Raw genomic sequence first — 22,954 nt, 5'->3', positions numbered from 1 at the left:
TCTCTTTCTTTTTTTCTTTTCTCTCTTTCTCTCTCTCGCTCCTGTCTCTTTCCTTCTCTTCTTTCTCTCTCTCCTCCTCTTTCTCTCTTCCTTTTCTCTTCTTTTTCTCTTTTTTTTACTCTCTCTTTTCTCTTTCTCTCTCAACCTTCTCCAATCTCTATCCCTCTTCTATCTCTTTTTCTCTTCTTTTCTCTAAAGTGAGAGAGAAGAGAGAGAGAGGAGAAAAAGATAGAGGAGGAAAAAAAGGAGAAAGAAAAGAAGAGAGAAAAAAAAGAAGAGAAAGGGGACAAAGAGAGAGAAAGAGAGAAGGTAGAGAAAAGATAGGGAGAAAGAGATAGAAAAAGAGAAAGAGAGAGAGAAAAGTGAGGAGAGAGAAAAAGATAGGGAGAGGAAGGGAAAGAGAAATAGGGAAGGGGGAGAGAGAGAGCATGGGAAGAGAGAGGGAGAGAAGGATAGAGAGAAAGAAAGGGGAGGGAGAGAGAGTGAGATAGATAAATAGAGAGGAGGGGGAGAGAGAGAAAAGAAAGAGAGGAAGAGAGAGAAAATGGGAGAGAGAGAGAAAAGGAAGAGAATAGGAGAGAGAGGAGGGGGAAAGAGAGAGAGAGAGAAATGGGAGAGAGGGGAAGAGAAAGAGAGGGGAGGGGGAGAAACAGGGGAAGGGGAGAAAGAGAGAGAGAGAAGGAAGAGAGAAGAGGAGGGAGAGAGAAAAGGAGAGAGATGGAAAGAAAGAGATAAGAAAAAGTTACTCGTATCATTTAGAAAGAAAATTATTTATATTAGAAAAATTATTTATAAAAAATGTTGAAAAGAGATAAGAAAGAAAAAGGAACGAAAGCAATGGAAGGGATTTCATTATTTACAAATGTTACTCGTATCATTTAGAAAGAAAAAAAATTAGATTAAAAAAATGTTTAAAAATGTGGGTTTTTGCATGTAAAAATATTAATTTTTGTGTAAAAATCTATTTTTACATGTAAAAACCAATTTTATGGTATAAAAACTAATTTTTTAGTATAAAAACTGGTTTTTTGGTGTAAAAACTGGTTTTTTGGTATAAAAACCCATTTTTTTTAATATAAAAACCGATTATTTTTTAAAAACTGGTTTTTGCTTTAATAACCGGTTAAAAACCGATTTTAAATTTTACTAACCGGTTAATAACCAGTTTCATCATTTAAAACCAATTTGGTTAATTAATCAATACTATATTTTTGATTAACCAAAAAACTGGTTTGGTTTTTGGATTAACCAAACCATGAACACCCCTACTCAAAACACATTAAAGTTTCATGCAAAAATAGTTTCATTCAAATATATGACCTAGGCTGCTCCTAGAAATTGATTCTTTCTACTGTCATGTATGCAGAAATTCTGCCTTAAGCATTTTCAACAACCTTACTTATCAAAAACCACATTTGAACTTATAACCCTTCCAAAATCACACGTTTAACCTCTTTCCAGGTTTTCAAAATTGTCTTCATTGCCAACACAGCCCAAGAACCCAGAATCAATAATTCACAGGATGTCAAGTACTTAAGCATCATCAAACCCTTTTCTTTTCTACACTATGCCAAGCATAATTTTCCATATACACTCATCATCATTCAAACACATAATAACTCATCAATTCACACCAGCAAGCTCAGCAACAAAAGTAACACCATTTATTCTATCCCTTACAACATTCAGTACGCACAATCATCAAATCAATCACTAACTACAGTTATAATTCAACTCAATTCCGTCAATTATTCACACAAAGCAACCATAAACCATTTGCAGTTACTCATTTAATAGTAGCATTCATAAGTTAAAACCTTTACTTTTAAAACAAATTCCCTACCTCAGTTAGTCGAAACCCACAAGGTTAGGCATGACTCCAACTTCGTTCTAACTCGCAGCAACAGCTTTAAACCGAATCAGTAATAGCAATGCCATCGAACAATTTGTAGTGGTATTGGCATAACCCTAACATATTAACATCTCAACATTCTCAATCAACCATGGAAGCAGAATGGTAATATTGAGGGTTTGGGGATAAGGACAACTTACTAAAACTTGAAAAGAACAAAGGAATGGAGCAGCAGCAGTAACAGCTTTGTTTAAGCACATGCAACCCCACGGCCACCATCATGGCAGTAGCGACTTCGGCAAACAAAAAGGGAACCAAAAACAGAGACAAGGCTAAGCAACTAATGGAGACGGTGGCTTCGCAACAGCTGCGGCGGCCTTCCTCCTCCCTTGGACGGCGATGCGGCACGGCAGCAAGGGGCTGGCACGGCTTCTCTCTCTCTTCGGCGCTCTCTCTCTCTCTCTCTCCTCGCGTTCGCTTCTTTCTCTCTCCTCTGTTGTTGGCGACGATGGCGGCGACTGGCAGTGGGTTGGACGCAGCTGAGCGGCGATGTGACGGGCATGAACGGCGAGCCCAAGGCTCACAGTGGTGGCGCAGCTCCTCCCTATCCTCTTCTTCCTTCCCTGTCACAGCTTCACTCTCATATCTCTCTCTTTTCTTTCTTGCTTTTTATTTCTATTGTTGTATGGTAGCATTTTAGAAGAAAGGGGAAGCGGTGTGACGGTGAGAAAGAGTAAATTATGGCTTATTGAAGAATGAACAGGTGGTTGGAGGGGTATACATGTGTGGGTGTTTTAGAAATTAAGATTAGGATTAGTGGATTAGGCATTAGGGTTTAGAATTGGGAATTTAGGGTTTGAGTAGAGTTTTAATTTAAAACTAAATTTAATTAATATAATAATTCATTTTAAAAATACTATTTTATTTTTCAAATTACAAATTATTTTTAATTAAATACTCTAATTTACAATTTAGAGATAAATAAATAATATTAATCAAAACTTTTAATTATTTAATTTAAATTATATACAAAACTCTCTTTTATTTCCAATTACTAAAATTTTGAATTTTAATTTAGCAAGAACCATTAATTTCAATAAATCAAAAATATCTAATTATAATTGAAATTTATATAAAACCAAATTAATTTAAAACATGAAGTCTCATAATCTTTCTAAAAAGAAAATCATATATATAATTATAAATAATTCATTATTTATTTTCTAAAAATACGGGGGTTTACACTAGAACTGGCAAACGAGTTATCCTGCCGTCATCTTTTGTCGGTGGTCCCCGATACATGTATAACAATTGCAAAGATGCATTTGTTATATGCAGATATGCCGGTTATCCTAGCTATTTTATTACTATCACATGTAACCCATAGTGGAATAAAGTTAAAAAATGTGTTGCTAAATATTCATTAAAGCCAAGTGACAGGCCGGATATCATATTTAAAGTGTTTAAGATCAAGTTAGACGAATTACTAAAAGACTTAAAGAATGGATATATTTGGAAAGCCAAAAGCAAGTAAGCATTCTTCATTGAGTCTATTTCAAGTTCACAATAGCGGATTAGTCTTTTTTTATCATTTGTTATTTGTCTCCTAACATAGCGTATTCTTTTTTTCCCTTTCTTTGATTTAGTTGTCTACATAGTTGAATTCCAGAAGCGTGGCCTTCCCTACTGTTACATTTTGTTTTTTATTCAGCCAAATGAGAAGCCTCGATCCTCCGATGATATTGACCATCATATCTCAACTGAGATACCTAACGAACACCTGCAACCTAAGATACACAGATTAGTCCAAAAGTTCATGGTTCATGGACCCTGTGGGGTTATAAATAGGAGCAGCTCATGTATGGTTAACGAAAAGTGTTCCAAGTTCTATCCAATGGTCTTCCATGAGAAAACAGCCATAGACAGTGCAGGTTTCCCAAAGTATAAATGTTCGGATAATGGCCATACAACGAGCAAGAAAAATGTTAACATTGACAATTGGTTCATTGTTCCCTATAATGTGACGTTGCTTCTTAAGTATGGTTGTCACATAAATGTTGAGTACACTTTCCAGACGTCAGCTATAAAGTATTTGTTTAAGTACGTGCACAAAGGTAATGACTGTATCACAACTTCGTTTTTCCTATCACATGGTTCAGATGATTCAGCTGTTACTGTGAATGAAATCCAAAATTACTACGATTGCCGATATATATATGCCTGCGAGGCATCCTGGAGGCTATTTGGGTTTGAGATTCAGTTCAAAAAGCCTAACGTCATACGCCTTCCATTCCACTTGCCGAATGAACAGAATGTTTTGTACGAAGATCATCAGCTTATTGAAAATGTAATCGAGACTGCAATTTCAAAGGATAGTATGTTAATTGGATGGTTGAAGGCTAACAAGGATTTTGATGCTGCCCGTACCCTTAACTACGCGGAGATGCCGTTGTGTTTTGTTTGGGATAAGCAGGGGCATATATGGAAGCCGTGAAAGCAATGGCATGTGATTGGTCGTCTCACACATATTCCTCAATCGCATGGAGAGGAGTACTATCTTCGTTTGTTATTGAACTATCAAAAAGGGTGCCAGAGATTTGCTAATATTCGTTCTGTTGGTGGCGTTGTGTACGACAGATTTAAAGAAGCCTGTTATGCTCTCGGGCTGTTACAAGATGACAGAAAATTTATTGATGCAATTAATGAAGCCAGTTCGTGGGCTTCACCAAATTATATCAGGAGGTTGTTTGCAATGCTTTTGATGTCAAATAACATGGTCCGCCCCGACATAGTCTGGGAACAATGTTGGCAACATTGTGCAGATGACACGATGTTTGATAGGAGACATAATTTAGGTGAAGTTTGCATTTTTTTCGCACAATTATTTTGCTATTTTGCCAAATTCGCATCTAGTTATTTAAAAACCGCCCTTTTCTTTTTTCATTATACTGCTGTCTTTTATGGATTTATTCTTTAGCACTATGGCGAAGTAGTTTGTGATGTTAACCTCTTCTATTATGGGTTTAAATTTCGAGCATTCACTGATGAGATCAAGTCCACCACTCTTGCCAAAATTGAAAAATTATTGCAGCTGAATGGTAGGACGCTTAAAGAATTTATTGACTTGCCGTTTTCGAATTTGGTGGATTCCATTGAATCTCCTGACACAGTCTACTTTGATGAGCTCAATTTCAATAAGATCGAGTTGGCAAGTATTTCTATTGATTTATTTTCCTTCTTGAATCGAGACCAGCGTGTCGCGTATGACACAATATTCAATGCAGTCAGTCATGGCATAGGTGGTTTTTTATTTGTTTATGGATGTGGTGGAACTGGAAAGACTTTTCTATGGAATGCGCTTTCCGCTTCAATAAGGTCGAAAGGTCATATTGTTCTAAACGTGCCATCCAGTGGCATTGCAGCGCTATTGTTGCCTAATGGGCAAACTACTCATTCACGCTTTAAAGTTCCACTCAGTGTTAACCAAGATTCCATTTGTAATATAAGGCAAGGTGGTGCACGAAATTGTGATCAATACTTTTCAAAACATAAACAATCCCTAGTAATGGCTCCAAAGACTTGGTGCTCAATACCATGGCATAAACACAACTTTGCACAACTAACCAGCAAGTGCACTGGGTCGTCCAAGTAATAAACCTTACGCGAGTAAGGGTCGATCCCACGGAGATTGGTGGTATGAAGCAAGCTATGGTCATCTTGTAAATCTCAGTCAGGCAGACTCAAAATGTATAATGGTGATGAACGAAAATAACATAAAAGATAAGGATAGGGATACTTATGTATATCATTGGTGTAAGAGCTTCAGACAAGTGTATGAAGATGCCTTCCCTTCCGTCTCTCTGCTTTCTTACTGTCTTCATCCAATCCTTCTTACTCCTTTCCATGGCAAGCTCGTGTAGGGTTCACCGTTGTCAATGGCTACCTCCCATCCTCGCAGTGAAAGCTATGCACGCACTCTGTCACAGTACTGCCAATCACCGGTATGGTTCCCTCCCCTACCGGAATAGAATCCCTCTTTTGCGTCTGTCACCAACGCCCAGCAGGTTACAGGTTTGAAGCACGTCACAGTCATTCAATCATTGAATCCTACTCAGAGTACCACAGACAAGGTTAGACCTTCCGGATTCTCTTGAATGCCGCCATCAGTTCTTGCTTATACCACGAAGACTCTGATCTCACAGAATGGCTGGCTCGTTTGTCAGGCGAGCACTCGGTTGTCAGGCGATCAACCATGCATCATGCAATCAGAAATCCAAGAGATATTCACCAAGCCTCGAATGCTTGTAGAACAAGAGTGGTTGTCAGTCACCTTGTTCATAGGTGAGAATGATGATGAGTGTCAATCATCACCTTCATCAAGTTGAAGAACAAGTGATATCTTGGTAAAAGAACAAGCGGAATTGAATAGAAGAACAATAGTAATTGCATTAATACTCGAGGTACAGCAGAGCTCCACACCTTAATCTATGGTGTGTAGAAACTCCACCGTTGAAAATACATGAGAACAAGGTCTAGGCATGGCCGTGAGGCCAGCCCTCAAATGATCTAAGAACTAATGTCCGAAGAAGATAATACAATAGCAAAAGGTCCTACTTATAGAAACTAGTAGCCTAAGGTGTACAGAGATGAGTAAATGACATAAAAATCCACTTCCGGGCCCACTTGGTGTGTGCTTGGGCTGAGCAATGAAGCATTTTCGTAGAGACTCTTCTTGGAGTTAAACGCCAGCTTTTATGCCAGTTTGGGCGTTTAACTCCCATTTAGGTGCCAGTTCCGGCGTTTAACGCTGGAATTTCTTGAGGTGACTTTGAACGCCGGTTTGGGCCATCAAATCTTGGGCAAAGTATGGACTATCATATATTTCTGGAAAGCCCAGGATGTCTACTTTCCAACGCCGTTGAGAGCGCGCCAATTGGGCTTCTGTAGCTCCAGAAAATCCACTTCGAGTGCAGGGAGGTCAGAATCCAACAGCATCTGCAGTCCTTTTGAGTCTCTGGATCAGATTTTTGCTCAGATCCCTCAATTTCAGCCAGAAATACCTGAAATCACAGAAAAACACACAAACTCATAGTAAAGTCCAGAAAAGTGAATTTTAACTAAAAACTAATAAAAATATACTAAAAACTAACTAGATCATACTAAAAACTAACTAGATCATACTAAAAACATACTAAAAATAATGCCAAAAAGCGTACAAATTATCCGCTCATCACAACACCAAACTTAAATTGTTGCTTGTCCCCAAGCAACTGAAAATCAAATAAGATAAAAGAAGAAATATACTATAGACTCCAAATTATCAATGAAACTAAGCTCCAAATTAGATGAGCGGACTAGTAGCTTTTGCCTCCAAACAGTTTTGGCATCTCACTTTATCCTCTGAGGTTCAGAATGATTGGCTTCTTTAGGAACTCAGAATCCAGATAGTGTTATTGATTCTCTTAGTTAAGTATGATGATTCTTGAACACAGCTACTTTATGAGTCTTGGCCGTGGCCCAAAGCACTCTGTCTTCCAGTATTACCACCGGATACATACATGCCACAGACACATAATTGGGTGAACCTTTTCAGATTGTGACTTAGCTTTGCTAAAGTCCCCAATTAGAGGTGTCCAGGGTTCTTAAGCACACTCTTATTGCCTTGGATCACAACTTTATTTCTTTCTTTTTCTTTCTTTTTCTCTTTCTCTTTTTTTTTTCGTTTTTCTCCTTCCCTTTTTTTTTCTTTTTTTTTTTTGTATTCACTGCTTTTTCTTGCTTCAAGAATCATTTTTATGATTTTTCAGATCCTCAGTAACATGTCTCCTTTTTCATCATTCTTTCAAGAGCCAACAATTTTTAACATTCATGAACAACAAATTCAAAAGACATATGCACTGTTCAAGCATACATTCAGAAAACAAAAAGTATTGTCACCACATCAAACCAATTAAGCTAGTTTTAAAGATGAATTTGAAATCCTGTACTTCTTGTTCTTTTGTAATAAAAACAGTTTTCATTTAAGAAAGGTGATGGATTCATAGCTTTAAGGCATAGACACTAAGACACTAATGATCATAAGACACAAACATGGATAAACATAAGCATAAAAATTCGAAAAATAGAAAATAAAGAACAAGGAGATTAAAAAACGGGTCCACCTTAGTGATGGCGGCTTGTTCTTCCTCTTGAAGGTCCTCCGGAGTGCTTGAGCTCCTCAATGTCTCTTCCTTGTCTTTGTTGCTCCTCTCTCATGATTCTTTGATCTTCTCTAATTTCATGGAGGAGGATGGCATGTTCTTGGTGCTCCACCCTTAGTTGTCCCATGTTGGAACTTAATTCTCCTAGGGAGGTGTTCAGTTGCTCCCAATAGTCTTGTGGAGGAAAGTGCATCCCTTGAGGTATCTCTGGGATCTCATGATGAGAGGGGTCTCTTGTTTGCTCCATCTTCTTCTTAGTGATGGGCTTGAGGTCATGCCTTCTCAGTTGAACCGGCTTTGGATGCCATAAATGGTTATGGAAAAACAAAAAGCAATGCTTTTACCACACCAAACTTAAAAGGTTTGCTCGTCCTCGAGCAAAGGAAGAAAGAAGAAGAAGAAGAAATGGAGGAGAAGGAGAGTGGTAGAGGTGATTGGTGAATGGGTGAAGAAGAAGAGAGAGTGGTAGGGTTGGTGGGGATCCTGTGGGGTCTACAGATCCTAAGGTGTCAAGGAAAAGTCATCCCTGCACCAAATGGCAATCAAAATCACGTTTTGTGCCAATTCTGGCGTTGAACACCGGGCTGGTGCCCATTTCTGGCGTTTAACGCCAGGTTCTAGCCCTTTCCTGGCGTTTAACGCCAGTCTGGTGCCCCTTTCTGGCGTTAAACGCCCAGAATGGTGCCAGACTGGGCGTTAAACGCCCAACTGCTAGCCTCACTGGCGTTTAAACGCAAGTGAGTTCTTCCTCCAGGGTGTGCTGTTTTTCTTCCTGTTTTTCATTCTGTTTTTGCTTTTTCAATGGATTTTGTGACTTCTTATGATCATCAACCTACAAAAAACATAAAATAACAAAAGAAAATATATAAAATATAATCATTGGGTTGCCTCCCAACAAGCGCTTCTTTAATGTCAGCAGCTTGACAGAGGGCTCTCATGGAGCCTCACAGATACTCAGAGCAATGTTGGAACCTCCCAACACCAAACTTAGAGTTTGAATGTGGGGGTTCAACACCAAACTTAGAGTTTGGTTGTGGCCTCCCAACACCAAACTTAGAGTTTGACTGTGGGGGCTCTGTTTGTCTCTGATTTGAGAGAAGCTCTTCATGCTTCTTCTCCATGATGACAGAGGGGTATCCTTGAGCCTTAAACACAAAGGATTCTTCATTCACTTGAATGATCAGCTCACCTCCATCAACATCAATCACAGCCTTTGCTGTGGCTAGGAAGGGTCTGCCAAGGATGATAGATTCATCCATGCACTTCCCAGTCTCTAGGACTATGAAATCAGTAGGGATGTAATGGTCTTTAATCTTAACCAAAACATTCTCTACAAGTCCATAAGCTTGTTTCCTTGAGTTGTCTGCCATCTCTAGTGAGATTCTTGCAGCTTGTACCTCAAAGATCCCTAGCTTCTCCATTACAGAGAGAGGCATGAGGTTCACACTTGACCCTAAGTCACACAGAGCCTTCTTGAAGGTCATGGTGCCTATGGTACAAGGTATTGAAAACTTCCCAGGGTCTTGTCTCTTTTGAGGTAATTTCTGCCTAGACAAGTCATCCAGTTCTTTGGTGAGCAAAGGAGGTTCATCCTCCCAAGTCTCATTTCCAAATAACTTGTCATTTAGCTTCATGATTGCTCCAAGGTATTTAGCAACTTGCTCTTCAGTGACATACTCATCCTCTTCAGAGGAAGAATACTCATCAGAGCTCATGAAAGGCAGAAGTAAGTCCAATGGAATCTCTATGGTCTCATTTTGAGTCCCAGATTCCCATGGTTCCTCATTGGGGAACTCATTGGAGGCTAGTGCATGCCCATTGAGGTCTTCCTCAGTGGCGTTCACTGCCTCTCCATCCTCTCCAAATTCGGCCATATTGATGGCTTTGCACTCTCCTTTTGGATTTTCTTCTGTGTTGCTTGGAAGAGTACTTGGAGGGAGTTCAGTAACTTTCTTGCTCAGCTGTCCCACTTGTCCTTCCAAATTTCTAATGGAGGACCTTGTTTCATTCATGAAACTTTGAGTGGTTTTAATTAGATCAGAGACCATGGTTGCTAAGTCAGAGGGTTCTGCTTAGGATTCTCTGTCTGTTGCTGAGAAGATGATGGAAAAGGTTTGCCATTGTTAAACCTGTTTCTTCCACCATTATTATTGAAACCTTGTTGAGGTCTCTCTTGATTCTTCCATGAGAGATTTGGGTAATTTCTCCATGAAGAATTATAGGTGTTACCATAGGGTTCTCCTAGGTAATTCACCTCTTCCATTGAAGGGTTCTCAGGATCATAAGCTTCTTCCTCAGATGAAGCCTCCTTAGTACTGCTTGGTGCATTTTGCATTCCAGACAGACTTTGAGAAATCAAATTGACTTGTTGAGTCAATATCTTGTTCTGAGCCAATATGGCATTCAGAGCATCAATCTCAAGAACTCCTTTCTTCTGACTTGTCCCATTGTTCACAGGATTCCTTTCAGAAGTGTACATGAATTGGTTATTTGCAACCATCTCAATTAGTTCTTGAGCCTCTGTAGGCGTCTTCTTCAAGTGAAGAGATCCTCCAGCAGAGCTATCCAAAGACATCTTGGATAGTTCAGAGAGACCATCATAGAAAATACCTATGATGCTCCATTCAGAAAGCATGTCTGAGGGACATTTTCTGATTAATTGTTTGTATCTTTCCCAAGCTTCATAGAGGGATTCACCATCCTTCTGTCTGAAGGTTTGGACTTCCACTCTAAGCTTACTCAATTTTTGAGGTGGAAAGAACTTTGCCAAGAAGGCATTGACTAGCTTTTCCCAAGAGTCCAGGCTTTCTTTAGGTTGAGAGTCCAACCATATTCTAGCTCTGTCTCTTACAGCAAAAGGGAATAGCATCAGTCTGTAGACCTCAGGGTCAACCCCATTAGTCTTGACTGTGTCACAGATTTGCAAGAATTCAGCTAAAAACTGATGAGGATCTTTCATTGGAAGTCCATGGAACTTGCAATTCTGTTGCATTAGAGAAACTAATTGAGGCTTAAGCTCAAAGTTGCTTGCTCTAATGGCAGGGATAGAGATGCTTCTCCCATAGAAGTCGGGAGTAGGTGCAGTAAAGTCACCCAGCACCTTCCTTGCATTATTGTTGTTTTCGGCTGCCATGTCTTCTTCTTTGAAGAATTCGGTTAGGTCCTCTACAGAGAGTTGTGCCTTAGCTTCTCTTAGCTTTCGCTTCAAGGTCCTTTCAGGTTCAGGGTCAGCTTCAACAAGAATGCCTTTGTCTTTGTTCCTGCTCATATGAAAGAAAAGAGAACAAGAAAATATGGAATCCTCTATGTCACAGTATAGAGATTCCTTGAGGTGTTAGAGGAAAAGAAAGGTAGAAGACAGAAGTAGAAAATTCGAACTTATCAAAGAAGATGGAGTTCGAATTTTGCATTTAAGGAATAGAGTTAGTTCATAAATAGAAGGATGTGAGAAGAAGGGAAGTAATTTTCGAAAATTAAGTAAAAGATTTTGAAAACATTTTGAAAAACACTAATTGATTTTCGAAAACAAAAGTGGGAAAGCAGTAAAGTGATTTTTGAAAAAGATTTTGAAATTTAAAAAGATTTGATTGAAAACTATTTTGAAAAAGATGTGATTAAAAAGATATGATTGGTTTTAAAAAGATGTGATTGAGAAGATATGATTTGAAAAACATTTTAAAAGATATGATTTGAAAACAATTTTAAAAGATATGATTTGAAAACAATTTTTTAAAAAAAAAGATTTGATTTTAAAAATTAATGACTTGCCTAACAAGAAAATATATGATTCAAACATAAAACCTTCCTCAACAGAAAAGGCAAAAAATGTTCAATCAAATCCTTAATTGTTAGTAAGTATCTTTGAAAAAGGAAAGAAATTGATTTTGAAAACATTTGATTGAAAAGATATGATTTGAAAAAGATTTGATTTTGAAAAACTTTGAAAACTTGAAAAAAAAAATGATTTTGAAAACAAAATCTTCCCTCTTTGCCATCCTGGCGTTAAACGCCCAGAATGGTGCACATTCTGGCGTTTAACGCCCAAACTACTACCCTTTTGGGCGTTAAACGCCCAGCCAGGCGCCCTGGCTGGCGTTTAAACGCCAGTCTGTCTTCTTCACTGGGCATTTTTGAATGCCCAGCTTTTTCTGTGTGATTCCTCTGCAGTATGTTCTGAATCTTCAATTCTCTGTATTATTGACTTGAAAAGACACAAATAAAAAAATATTTTTGGATTTTTAATAATGAGGAATAATCAAAATGCAACTAAAATCAAATAACAATGCATGCAAGACACCAAACTTAGCAGTTTGTATATATGGGAAACAACAAAACACTCAAGTCAATAGAATTCAAAGATCAAAACAAGAAAATCATCAAGAACAACTTGAAGATTAATGAAGACACATGCATAAATTCGAAAATTGCAAGAAAAACAGAAACATGCAATTGACACCAAACTTAAAATGAGACACTAGACTTAAACAAGAAATATATTTTTTTGTTTTTATGATTTTGTAATTTTTTTTTTGTGCTTTTTCGAAAATTAAGTGAAAAGGAAAATAAAGGTATCAAAATTCTTAATGAGAATTCCAGGAATCATGCAATGTTAGTCTAAAGCTTTAGTCTAAAGGAATTAGACATAGCTAGCTAAGCTTCAGCAAGACATTGCATTCAAGAGCTAAATTGATGATGATCAATCAGCTTTGGTGATGATAAGAACATCACCTTGAAACACTAGAATTCATTCTTAAGAACTCTGAAGAAAAATAATACCTAATCTAAGCAACAAGATGAACCGTCAGTTGTCCATACACAAGAACAATCCCCGGCAACGGCGCCAAAAACTTGGTGCACGAAATTGTGATCAATACTTTTCAAAACATAAACAATCCCTAGTAATGGCTCCAAAGACTTGGTGCTCAATACCATGGCATAAACACAACTTCGCACAACTAACCAGCAAGTGCACTGGGTCGTCCAAGTAATAAACCTTACGCGAGTAAGAGTCGATCCCATGGAGATTGGTGGTATGAAGCAAGCTATGGTCATCTTGTAAATCTCAGTCAGGCAGACTCAAATGTATAATGGTGATGAACGAAAATAACATAAAAGATAAGGATAGGGATACTTATGTATATCATTGGTGTAAGAGCTTCAGACAAGTGTATGAAGATGCCTTCCCTTCCGTCTCTCTGCTTTCTTACTGTCTTCATCCAATCCTTCTTACTCCTTTCCATGGCAAGCTCGTGTAGGGTTTCACCGTTGTCAATGGCTACCTCCCATCCTCGCAGTGAAAGCTAATGCACGCACTCTGTCACAGTACTGCCAATCACCGGTATGGTTCCCTCCCCTACCGGAATAGAATCCCTCTTTTGCGTCTGTCACCAACGCCCAGCAGGTTACAGGTTTGAAGCACGTCACAGTCATTCAATCATTGAATCCTACTCAGAGTACCACAGACAAGGTTAGACCTTCCGGATTCTCTTGAATGCCGCCATCAGTTCTTGCCTATACCACGAAGACTCTGATCTCACGGAATGGCTGGCTCGTTTGTCAGGCGAGCACTCGGTTGTCAGGCGATCAACCATGCATCATGCAATCAGAAATCCAAGAGATATTCACCAAGCCTCGAATGCTTGTAGAACAAGAGTGGTTGTCAGTCACCTTGTTCATAGGTGAGAATGATGATGAGTGTCAATCATCACCTTCATCAAGTTGAAGAACAAGTGATATCTTGGTAAAAGAACAAGCGGAATTGAATAGAAGAACAATAGTAATTGCATTAATACTCGAGGTACAGCAGAGCTCCACACCTTAATCTATGGTGTGTAGAAACTCCACCGTTGAAAATACATGAGAACAAGGTCTAGGCATGGCTGTGAGGCCAGCCCTCAAATGATCTAAGAACTAGATGTCCGAAGAAGATAATACAATAGCAAAAGGTCCTACTTATAGAAAACTAGTAGCCTAAGGTGTACAGAGATGAGTAAATGACATAAAAATCCACTTCCGGGCCCACTTGGTGTGTGCTTGGGCTGAGCAATGAAGCATTTTTGTGTAGAGACTCTTCTTGGAGTTAAACGCCAGCTTTTATGCCAGTTTGGGCGTTTAACTCCCATTTAGGTGCCAGTTTCGGCGTTTAACGCTGGAATTTCTTGAGGTGACTTTGAACGCCGGTTTGGGCCATCAAATCTTGGGCAAAGTATGGACTATCATATATTGCTGGAAAGCCCAGGATGTCTACTTTCCAACGCCGTTGAGAGCGCGCCAATTGGGCTTCTGTAGCTCCAGAAAAGCCACTTCGAGTGCAGAGAGGTCAGAATCCAACAGCATCTGCAGTCTTTTTGAGTCTCTGGATCAGATTTTTGCTCAGATCCCTCAATTTCAGCCAGAAAATACCTGAAATCACAGAAAAACACACAAACTCATAGTAAAGTCCAGAAAAGTGAATTTTAACTAAAAACTAATAAAAATATACTAAAAACTAACTAGATCATACTAAAAACATACTAAAAATAATGCCAAAAAGCGTACAAATTATCCGCTCATCACAAGGCACACCTCTCGCACATCTTATTTCATCTGCAAAATTAATTATATGGGACGAGGCACCTATGTTAAACAAATTTTGCTTTGAAGTGCTCGACAAGTGCCTTAAGGATGTTCTTCGTTTTGATCATGGATATAATCCTAATGCTCCATTTGGTGAAAAATTTGTTGTTCTGGGAGGTGATTTCTGTCAGATATTGCCTGTGATTCCTCGTGGTTCCCGGGAAGAGATTGTTCATGCGTGTATTAATGCTTCGTACTTGTGGTAATCTTGCCATGTGTTGCAATTGACCGAAAACATGAGACTGGGTCGTGGTCCGCAAGATATCCAATGTACAGTTAGAGGAATTTGCTGACTGGATGCTTCAAATAGGCGACGAGTTATTCGGAGACAGTACTGATGGCGAATCGGTGATTAGAATACAAGACAACTTGCTATTGGATATTGAGTCTCTGGGTCTCCACGATTTGGTGTTGTTTGTTTATCCTGACATTTTACTCCGTACCTCTAGTGTGGATTATTTTAAGGACATGAGTATATTGGCACCAACACTTGATGTTGTGACTGAAGTTAATAATCATGTGATGTCTTTGATCCCTGGCAATGAAAAGGTTTACCTGGGCTCTAACACACTGCTTAATGAAGATGGTCACTTAGAATCTGAATTATACACAATGAGCACAGAGTCGTTGAATGCGTTGAATTGTTCTGGAATTCCTTAATACAGGTTAGTTCTTAAAATTGATGTTCCTGTCATGCTTCTTCGCAATATTGACCAATCTAATGGACTATGCAACGATACGCGAATGCAAGTTAGGCGATTTGGTGATCATGTCATTGAGTGCGTCATATTAGCAGGTCGTAATATTGGTGAAGTTGCCTTTATCCCAGGATAAATATGGTCCCTAATAATGAAACATTACCGACCAGGTTTACCTGGAGACAGTTTTTGATTGCGCTTTGCTTTAAAATGAGCATAAACAAGTCCGAGGGACAAACACTAACTGTTGGTGTGTATCTTCCAAGACCTGTTTTCACTCATGGTCAGTTTTATGTTGCATTCTCTAGTGTCAACAGTTATTCTGGTTTGAAGATATTAGTTGTTGGCTCTAATGGCACAGTCTCAAATCATACTATTAATGTTGTCTACAAAGAGGTTTTTGTCAACTTACTACAATCTATTCCGCTTTGAATGGTACGTTTGTTGTTTGGCTCTTTGGTCATCTTTTCAGGGTGTTGTTTGTATTCTGTCTCCTTAAAACTATAGTTACTGTTTGCGAATATACTATTGTTGAATATTGCCACAACGGGATTCCGTTATTTATGCTTAGAAGCTATTGCTTTTATGTCCCCATACCTGATACGAGTCTTAAAACTAGTAAAGTTTAAACCTCAGTCTTAACAAAATGAAGCAAGAGCAGTTGACATGGAACCAATGAATATCCATCCATTCCTCTTTCATTTTAATAGAATAAAAAATAAAAAGAGATATTCCTTACCGATACATGAATAAATGTGAATCCTGGGAAAATAAAATAGCTCATCTGAAGGCAACACAGTGCTTTCCCAACTGAACATGTTGCATCAATATCTTCAACAAGTTTAAATGATTATTTGGGGGAGCCAATAATAGATTCAACATTTGAGTTTTCAATCCCTTCATTGAACAGAACAACACAATAGCTCCTTGGCATTCATGTCATTAAACAACCATGATATAAGTTAGCCTAAGAAGGGTTCAGACATAAAAATCCCAGCAAGACCACCTGCTCAAGTCAGACCCTTCAATTTCATTTTTTGCTGTACAGTTTCTGAGCTTGTTTTCTGGATCATCTGCGACTTATCTGTGGTTATCTCATACAAATTATCTCTATTGAAGTGGTGAGCTGCAGTTTCCATATATTTCATTATCGATGTCAAAATAGGTTGAAATTTTTCTAACAACACAAAATGTCAGAGAAGTGTTGCAAGGATTGCTCAAACAAAAGTAAGGAGGGAAAAGTTGATAAATCTAACAGTTGATATTGATGCCCCTATTAATGAATCACAGAGAAAAAAACATTAGCAAAGCTGCGCAACAATGGTCCCGGTCCTAATATTTCAAATTCATCAACGCCTTCATTCCTACATATTGCCATTTTCAAATCATACAAAGCAATGCACAAAAGCATTTGTCTACACAGCAAAACAAAACATGGTGGATTTTTTTTTACGGACATAGAAACGTATTTGAATCATAATAACTTGCAGCATTTTCATTTTAACATATAACCTATTAATTCTCTACTGTGATTTTTACTTTTCAAAAACCTTTTGTGAAAAATATGCATTGCCTTCAAAACCCCTATTCATTCACTATGCAAGGTAACCTGCCATGCCACCTGAACAAGAGTTTGAAAGACCCAATATCATTTTATTTCTTTTTCACATTAAAAAAAGTTATATGCAAACGGCCAAAAGGACCGAAAAATTGAGGCCACATAATGATACATCGTCACTCCTCTGTAAAAAGTAAAAACCATATCTCTTCCTATAATATACAGGGAAAAAGAAAATTAGATTGTCATAAATAAAAAGCTATAGTGCCGATAATTTTACAACAAAACGCTAGAAAGTCTTTGCCTTGTCATGTTCTTCATTCCCTCTAGCTCCTTCTCATCGCAGGAAACACGGAAAAAGAAAAGGCAAAAGAAATTAAATAATAAGCAAACATAAAAATAAAGAAATTATCCAAATCAGTTAGTTCCAAATATTTTAAAAGCAAATATTTTAATTTCTAAAAAAAATTAATACACAAATCAATTTCTAATATTTTTCTCTGTCATAACAGTTTTTTATTTATTTTTTAACTAATTCACTTACGAAAAATATAAATTTGACACATTTTTTTTTGTTAATATGGCTTTTGCACACATTATAAATTAAAGAAAAATAATATATATGTGCCACATGGATGTATATATTAAGTTGGTCTAATTATGAAGCAGAAATTCAATTAGTTTTTTGAGTTAATTGATAATTTAATGATCAAGTTGAGATTCAATTGAAAATAGAAAAATAACTTTAATTATACTTAATTCTTAACTATCATACAAGTTAACTTAAATTAAATACAAAAAATATTAAATAACTTCAATTTTAATTTTTTTATAAAATAATCTCTAATAATTTTATTGAACAATATTATTATTATTATTATTATTATTATTATTATTATTATTATTATTATTATTATTGAATAACATATAATATATATATATACTTTTTAATTTTATTTGTATATTAAATTTACTATTTATTTTATATTTCAATAACTCAATAATTGATTAATTTATATATATATATATATATATATATATATATATATATATATTATATTTTTAAGTATTTATTTAAAAATATTAATAAATATGATATAATTATGGACAGAAAAAACATATTAGGATTAATAAAATATTGTTTTTTTAATTTATATTATTCAATAAAATTTAATATTCATTTTAATAATTGCGTACAATTAAGAAAAATATTAATTTGAGAAAGTATATATAAAATTAAAAATAAAAACAAAATACATATAAAAAGTAATATTTTTTTATGTTAGAAAATAGACGGAACACTGTTATGTCTGACAAAAAAAATTAAAAATTAATTTGTATCTTAATTTTTTTTGTTAAAATGGCTTTTGCACACATTATAAATTAAAGAGAAATAATATATATGTCCCACATGGATGTATATATTAAGTTGGTCTAATTATGAAGCAGAAATTCAATTAGTTTTTTGAGTTAATTGATAATTTAGTGATCAAGTTGAGATTCAATTGAAAATAGAAAAATAACTTTAATTATACTTAATTCTTAACTATCATACAAGTTAACTTAAATTAAATACAAAAAATATTAAATAACTTCAATTTTATTTTTTTTATAAAATAATCTCTAATAATTTTATTGAACAATATTATTATTATTATTATTATTATTATTATTATTATTATTATTATTATTATTATTATTATTATTATTATTATTATTATTGAATAACATATAATATATATATATATATATATATATATATATATACTTTTTTAATTTTATTTGTATATTAAATTTACTATTTATTTTATATTTCAATAACTCAATAATTGATTAATTTATATATATATATATATATTATATTTTTTAAGTATTTATTTAAAAATATTAATAAATATGATATAATTATGGACAGAAAAAACATATTAGGATTAATAAAATATTGTTTTTTTAATTTATATTATTCAATAAAATTTAATATTCATTTTAATAATTGCGTACAATTAAGAAAAATATTAATTTGAGAAAGTATATATAAAATTAAAAATAAAAACAAATACATATAAAAAATAATATTTTTTATGTTAGAAAATAGACGGAACACTGTTTTTATGTCTGACAAAAAAAATTAAAAATTAATTTGTATTTTAATTTTTTTGGAACTAAAATATCTGCTTTTAAAATTTTTAGAGATTAATTTAAATAATTATTCTATCGAAAAATTAAACTAAAAAATGATTTGTCTGTCAAAATAAAATTTTAAAAATATTTTTGTATATTATTTTTCTTGAAAATTAAAATATCTACTTTTTAAATTTTTAGAAATTAATTTGGCTAACACACAAACACACACGAGAGACATGGGGTGTATGGTTCAAGAATTAATTTTTATGCCTAAGAATATCATTACTAGGAATATGATTCCTTGGAATAATATTACCAAGTATATAGTATTCTTATCTTTGGTTTATAAAAATAAAATCTATAAAATATTAATAATATGTCTAGGAATGTTTTAGTTTTTGTTTGGTTCATATTTAATATATTTGGGAATTGTGAATACTTTATCCAAAATGTCCTTATAATTTTTAATTAGAATATTAATGATTAAATTTAGTAAATATATATAATAAAATATAAATATAATAAAATAAAATATTTTTAATTAATTTTTTTTAGACTCTAATTTTTAAAATAAATATAAATATAATAAAATAATATTTTTATTTTATTTTTAAATTTATAAAATATCTCTAATATCAAATATTTTTAATTAAAATTATTATTGATTCTAATTTTTTTAAATTTATTAAAATATCCCTAATAACAAATATCTTTAATTAAATTATTTTTTACTCTAAATTTTTTTAAATTTATTAAAATACCCCTAATATCAAATATCTTTAATTAAAATTATTATTGATTCTAATTTTTTTTAATTTACTAAAATATTTCTAATAACAAATATCTTTAGTTAAATTATTTTTTACTCTAATTTTTTTAAATTTACTAAAATACTCCTAATATCAAATATCTTTAATTAAAATTATTATTGATTTTAAATTTTTTTAAATTTACTAAAATATCCCTAATAACAAATATCCTTAGTTAAATTATATTGACTCTAAATTTTTTTAAATTTACTAAGATATCCCTAATAAAAAATATCTTTAGTTAAATTATTATTGACTCTAAATTATTTAAATTTACTAAAATATCCCTAATAACAAAATCTTTAATTAAAATTATTATTGACTCTAATTTTTTTAAATTTATTAAAATAACCCTAGTATTAAATATGTTTAATTAAAATTGACACAAAATACGTATTTAAATTTTCAAAAATTCCATAATTCATAATTCATCTCATAATCAATAATTGAACTTATATAAAATAAATCTCAACAGTTCTAACCATATATGTATTAAAAAGCTTTACTCTTATCCAAATTAAAGTTACAAAGAAGTCTCAAAATTAAAATTTATATGCACAATTCTATTAAAAATTGATCAATGTTACAATAGACAACCTCATACATAGAAAAATCAAGCAGGCAATAACTCTCATCTTCTGTTTAGGATCCATTCTATTAAAAAAAGAACAAAACATTAAAATATTTAGCTAGAAGACATTCAAATTTTGTAAATCAATTCAAGTATGCAATACATATTATTAATCAAAACCAAGCTAGTAGATATAAACAATCAACCATATAAATAACATAGTATTTAATGATACTTATCAAAAGAAACAGAGTATCTAACGCACCTAAAACTTGAGATTCACCTTAATAATAACATGGTATGATTTCAATGAATGGGTGAATTCAATATTTTAAAGTAGATTCTTTTTGTGCTATATAAACAAATTAGGATAGAAAATTACGTTGAAGCTATGTGTATAATTGCTGTCCTTGTAGATTTGGAGAGATGAGATGCAACAGGTTTATCTGGGCAAAGCCGTCATTCTTGAAGTAGTGGACAGATAGATAATATACCAGAGGCACATAGCATTTGTCTTTGGCTCTTTCTCACTTGCTCCATAGAATGATTAAACCTGTTGCCCTTAGCCCACATTACCCATCCAGCAATCCAGCATAAGGTTTTAGGCTTTTGGCACGCACAAACTTAGGCCGAAGGCATTTTGGTTCGAAGAGTTTGGACCTGAGACAGAGTATATATGTATCCCACATGATGTCCTAGCTGCGCCATGGATCAAATCAATTTGGTGCTGTAAAAGTGCTTTTACTTTTGTTCATTTGGGGGCTAGAGTGGAAAGAGTGGGGTTGCCAATAATTGCAGGTGCATTGACCAGTGATGCTTATTGCAGATAGTAATATATGTGACATAACATACGCAGTTGAAAGAGGGGCATCCAGTCTCAAATTTTGATTTCAATTTGTTTATAGGGTGTTCTTTCATTGTTGGTGTATGACTATAAGAGGGCCTCAGTTTTGGCATTGTGAAGTACTGAAGTGTATCAAAATTGCTTAACAATATAACTAGATACCCCAATGAAACCTAAAATCACAACAAAACTTTGTTTTTCCTACTCAATCCTTCCCTTCAAATTCAAATTGGTTCTCATCTAATTCAATCCAATTAAAAATTGATTAAAATTATACTAATTTAGGTGCCCTATAAATTAAATTCCAAGTTATTTGGCCTTGGCCATAAAGATAGCAGTGCAGTGCAACAAGAACATTATGCCGGTGCTAATATCATAAGTTTCTAAGCTACAACTACTTCATTTCAACCAACATAAAATCGAACAAGATTCTTAATATGCAACAAGACAAGAAATGAAATTAAATGCTTTGCAAGTTATATAAGAAGCTTCTAAATGAGAAAAGAGGTGAACTCAATCCTCCATTGACATCAAAAGTAATAAATGCAAAATTCAGAACTTCAATATTTATATAACATAAAATGTAACAGATCAAGTTATATTATACACAAGAAAACAGATTAATATTTGTTATAGTTATAAAGAAAAACGAACCAGGAAAGATGAAGCCTTAAACAGAGGAGGCAGCAGAGCAGCAAACCCAGTGGAGATGAGGAAGATTGAGCAGTCTTTTCAAGCCAAATTAATCATGTAAAAATATGTTTTTGTCCGATTCAAACCAAATTAAGCATGTAAAAATATGTTATAAGCTAAACTCTTTATTGAGGCAAATCATCAAACACGTTGTTTGCATGCAACATAGTCACAGACAGTATATAAGAAATCAAGCAAAATAAAAAATAACTAATCAAATTAGCAGTCTATTTTAGAAAAATAGTGTAATATGATGTAGAAAGCATAAAAAATCCAAAAGAAGTATTAGCCCTAATCAACATGTCTTTTGCACTAGTCAATCACAAAAGAAGAAAGACTATAATCAATGAGGTCAGAGCTCTTGTTCTGTGTTTGTTATTCAAGGGACTTCACTTCAACTATATGGTTGGCAATTCAGTTAAGTTCATACAAACTCAGGAAAAAAAATCAATGATCACCATTTCATCTCAAAGACTATTATTGCATGATATCAATTTCTGATTTGGTTACTCTCATGCAAATCAGTCCGATTTCTACTTATCAGTAACTAATCATAGGACAACTAGAAAGCCATACAGTGCTAACAGTTTAAAATCCTTACCTAAAGAAGAAGATTCTGTGCTTGAAAAAGATGAACAAGGTTGCACAACTCGAACAGACGCGAGGAGGGAGATGACACGAACAGGAAGCACAACTCGAACAGACGCGGAGGCAGAGACGCGCGAGCAACGGATCTCAGACGGAGGAGAGAGGCCAGACGCGACCACACAATGCGAAGGATCCAAACAGAGTCGCGACGATGGCGGCAAAAATGCAGTAGCGGTGAACCGAGGTGAGCTGTGATGATGATACGAATGCAAACGATTTCCTTCTAGAATAAGGAGCGCGGTGGTCGTGCAAATCGAAATCGGCGGCGAGGCGGCACCGACGCCGGTGGAGCTCCGTGAATTTGAAGAAAAGCCTCGCTAGGGAGTGGTTTTCATGGAGGAG

At 34.8% G+C, this 22,954-nt stretch overlaps 1 protein-coding gene and 1 non-coding gene across 2 annotated transcripts; both read left to right on the top strand.

The window, feature by feature from the left end:
* The first annotated feature begins 3,354 nt into the window (after nt 1-3,354).
* Nucleotides 3,355-15,501, top strand: LOC130966830 (uncharacterized). The gene is made up of 7 exons (XM_057891653.1): nt 3,355-3,382; nt 3,499-4,342; nt 4,490-4,712; nt 4,830-5,349; nt 14,695-14,847; nt 14,978-15,290; nt 15,333-15,501. Exons 1-7 carry the CDS (start codon nt 3,355-3,357, stop codon nt 15,499-15,501), a joined length of 2,250 nt encoding a protein of 749 aa, XP_057747636.1.
* Nucleotides 10,682-10,789, top strand: LOC130972735 (small nucleolar RNA R71). The gene has a single exon (XR_009083898.1). It is a non-coding gene; the product is annotated as a small nucleolar RNA R71 (small nucleolar RNA).
* Nucleotides 15,502-22,954: the final 7,453 nt, after the last annotated feature.

This window comes from Arachis stenosperma, chromosome 3 (assembly GCF_014773155.1).
Source record: "Arachis stenosperma cultivar V10309 chromosome 3, arast.V10309.gnm1.PFL2, whole genome shotgun sequence".
Taxonomy (NCBI): Eukaryota; Viridiplantae; Streptophyta; class Magnoliopsida; order Fabales; family Fabaceae; genus Arachis; species Arachis stenosperma.
The sequence above is the reverse complement of the archived record's forward strand: the minus strand, read 5'-3'. Positions and strand labels throughout refer to the sequence as shown.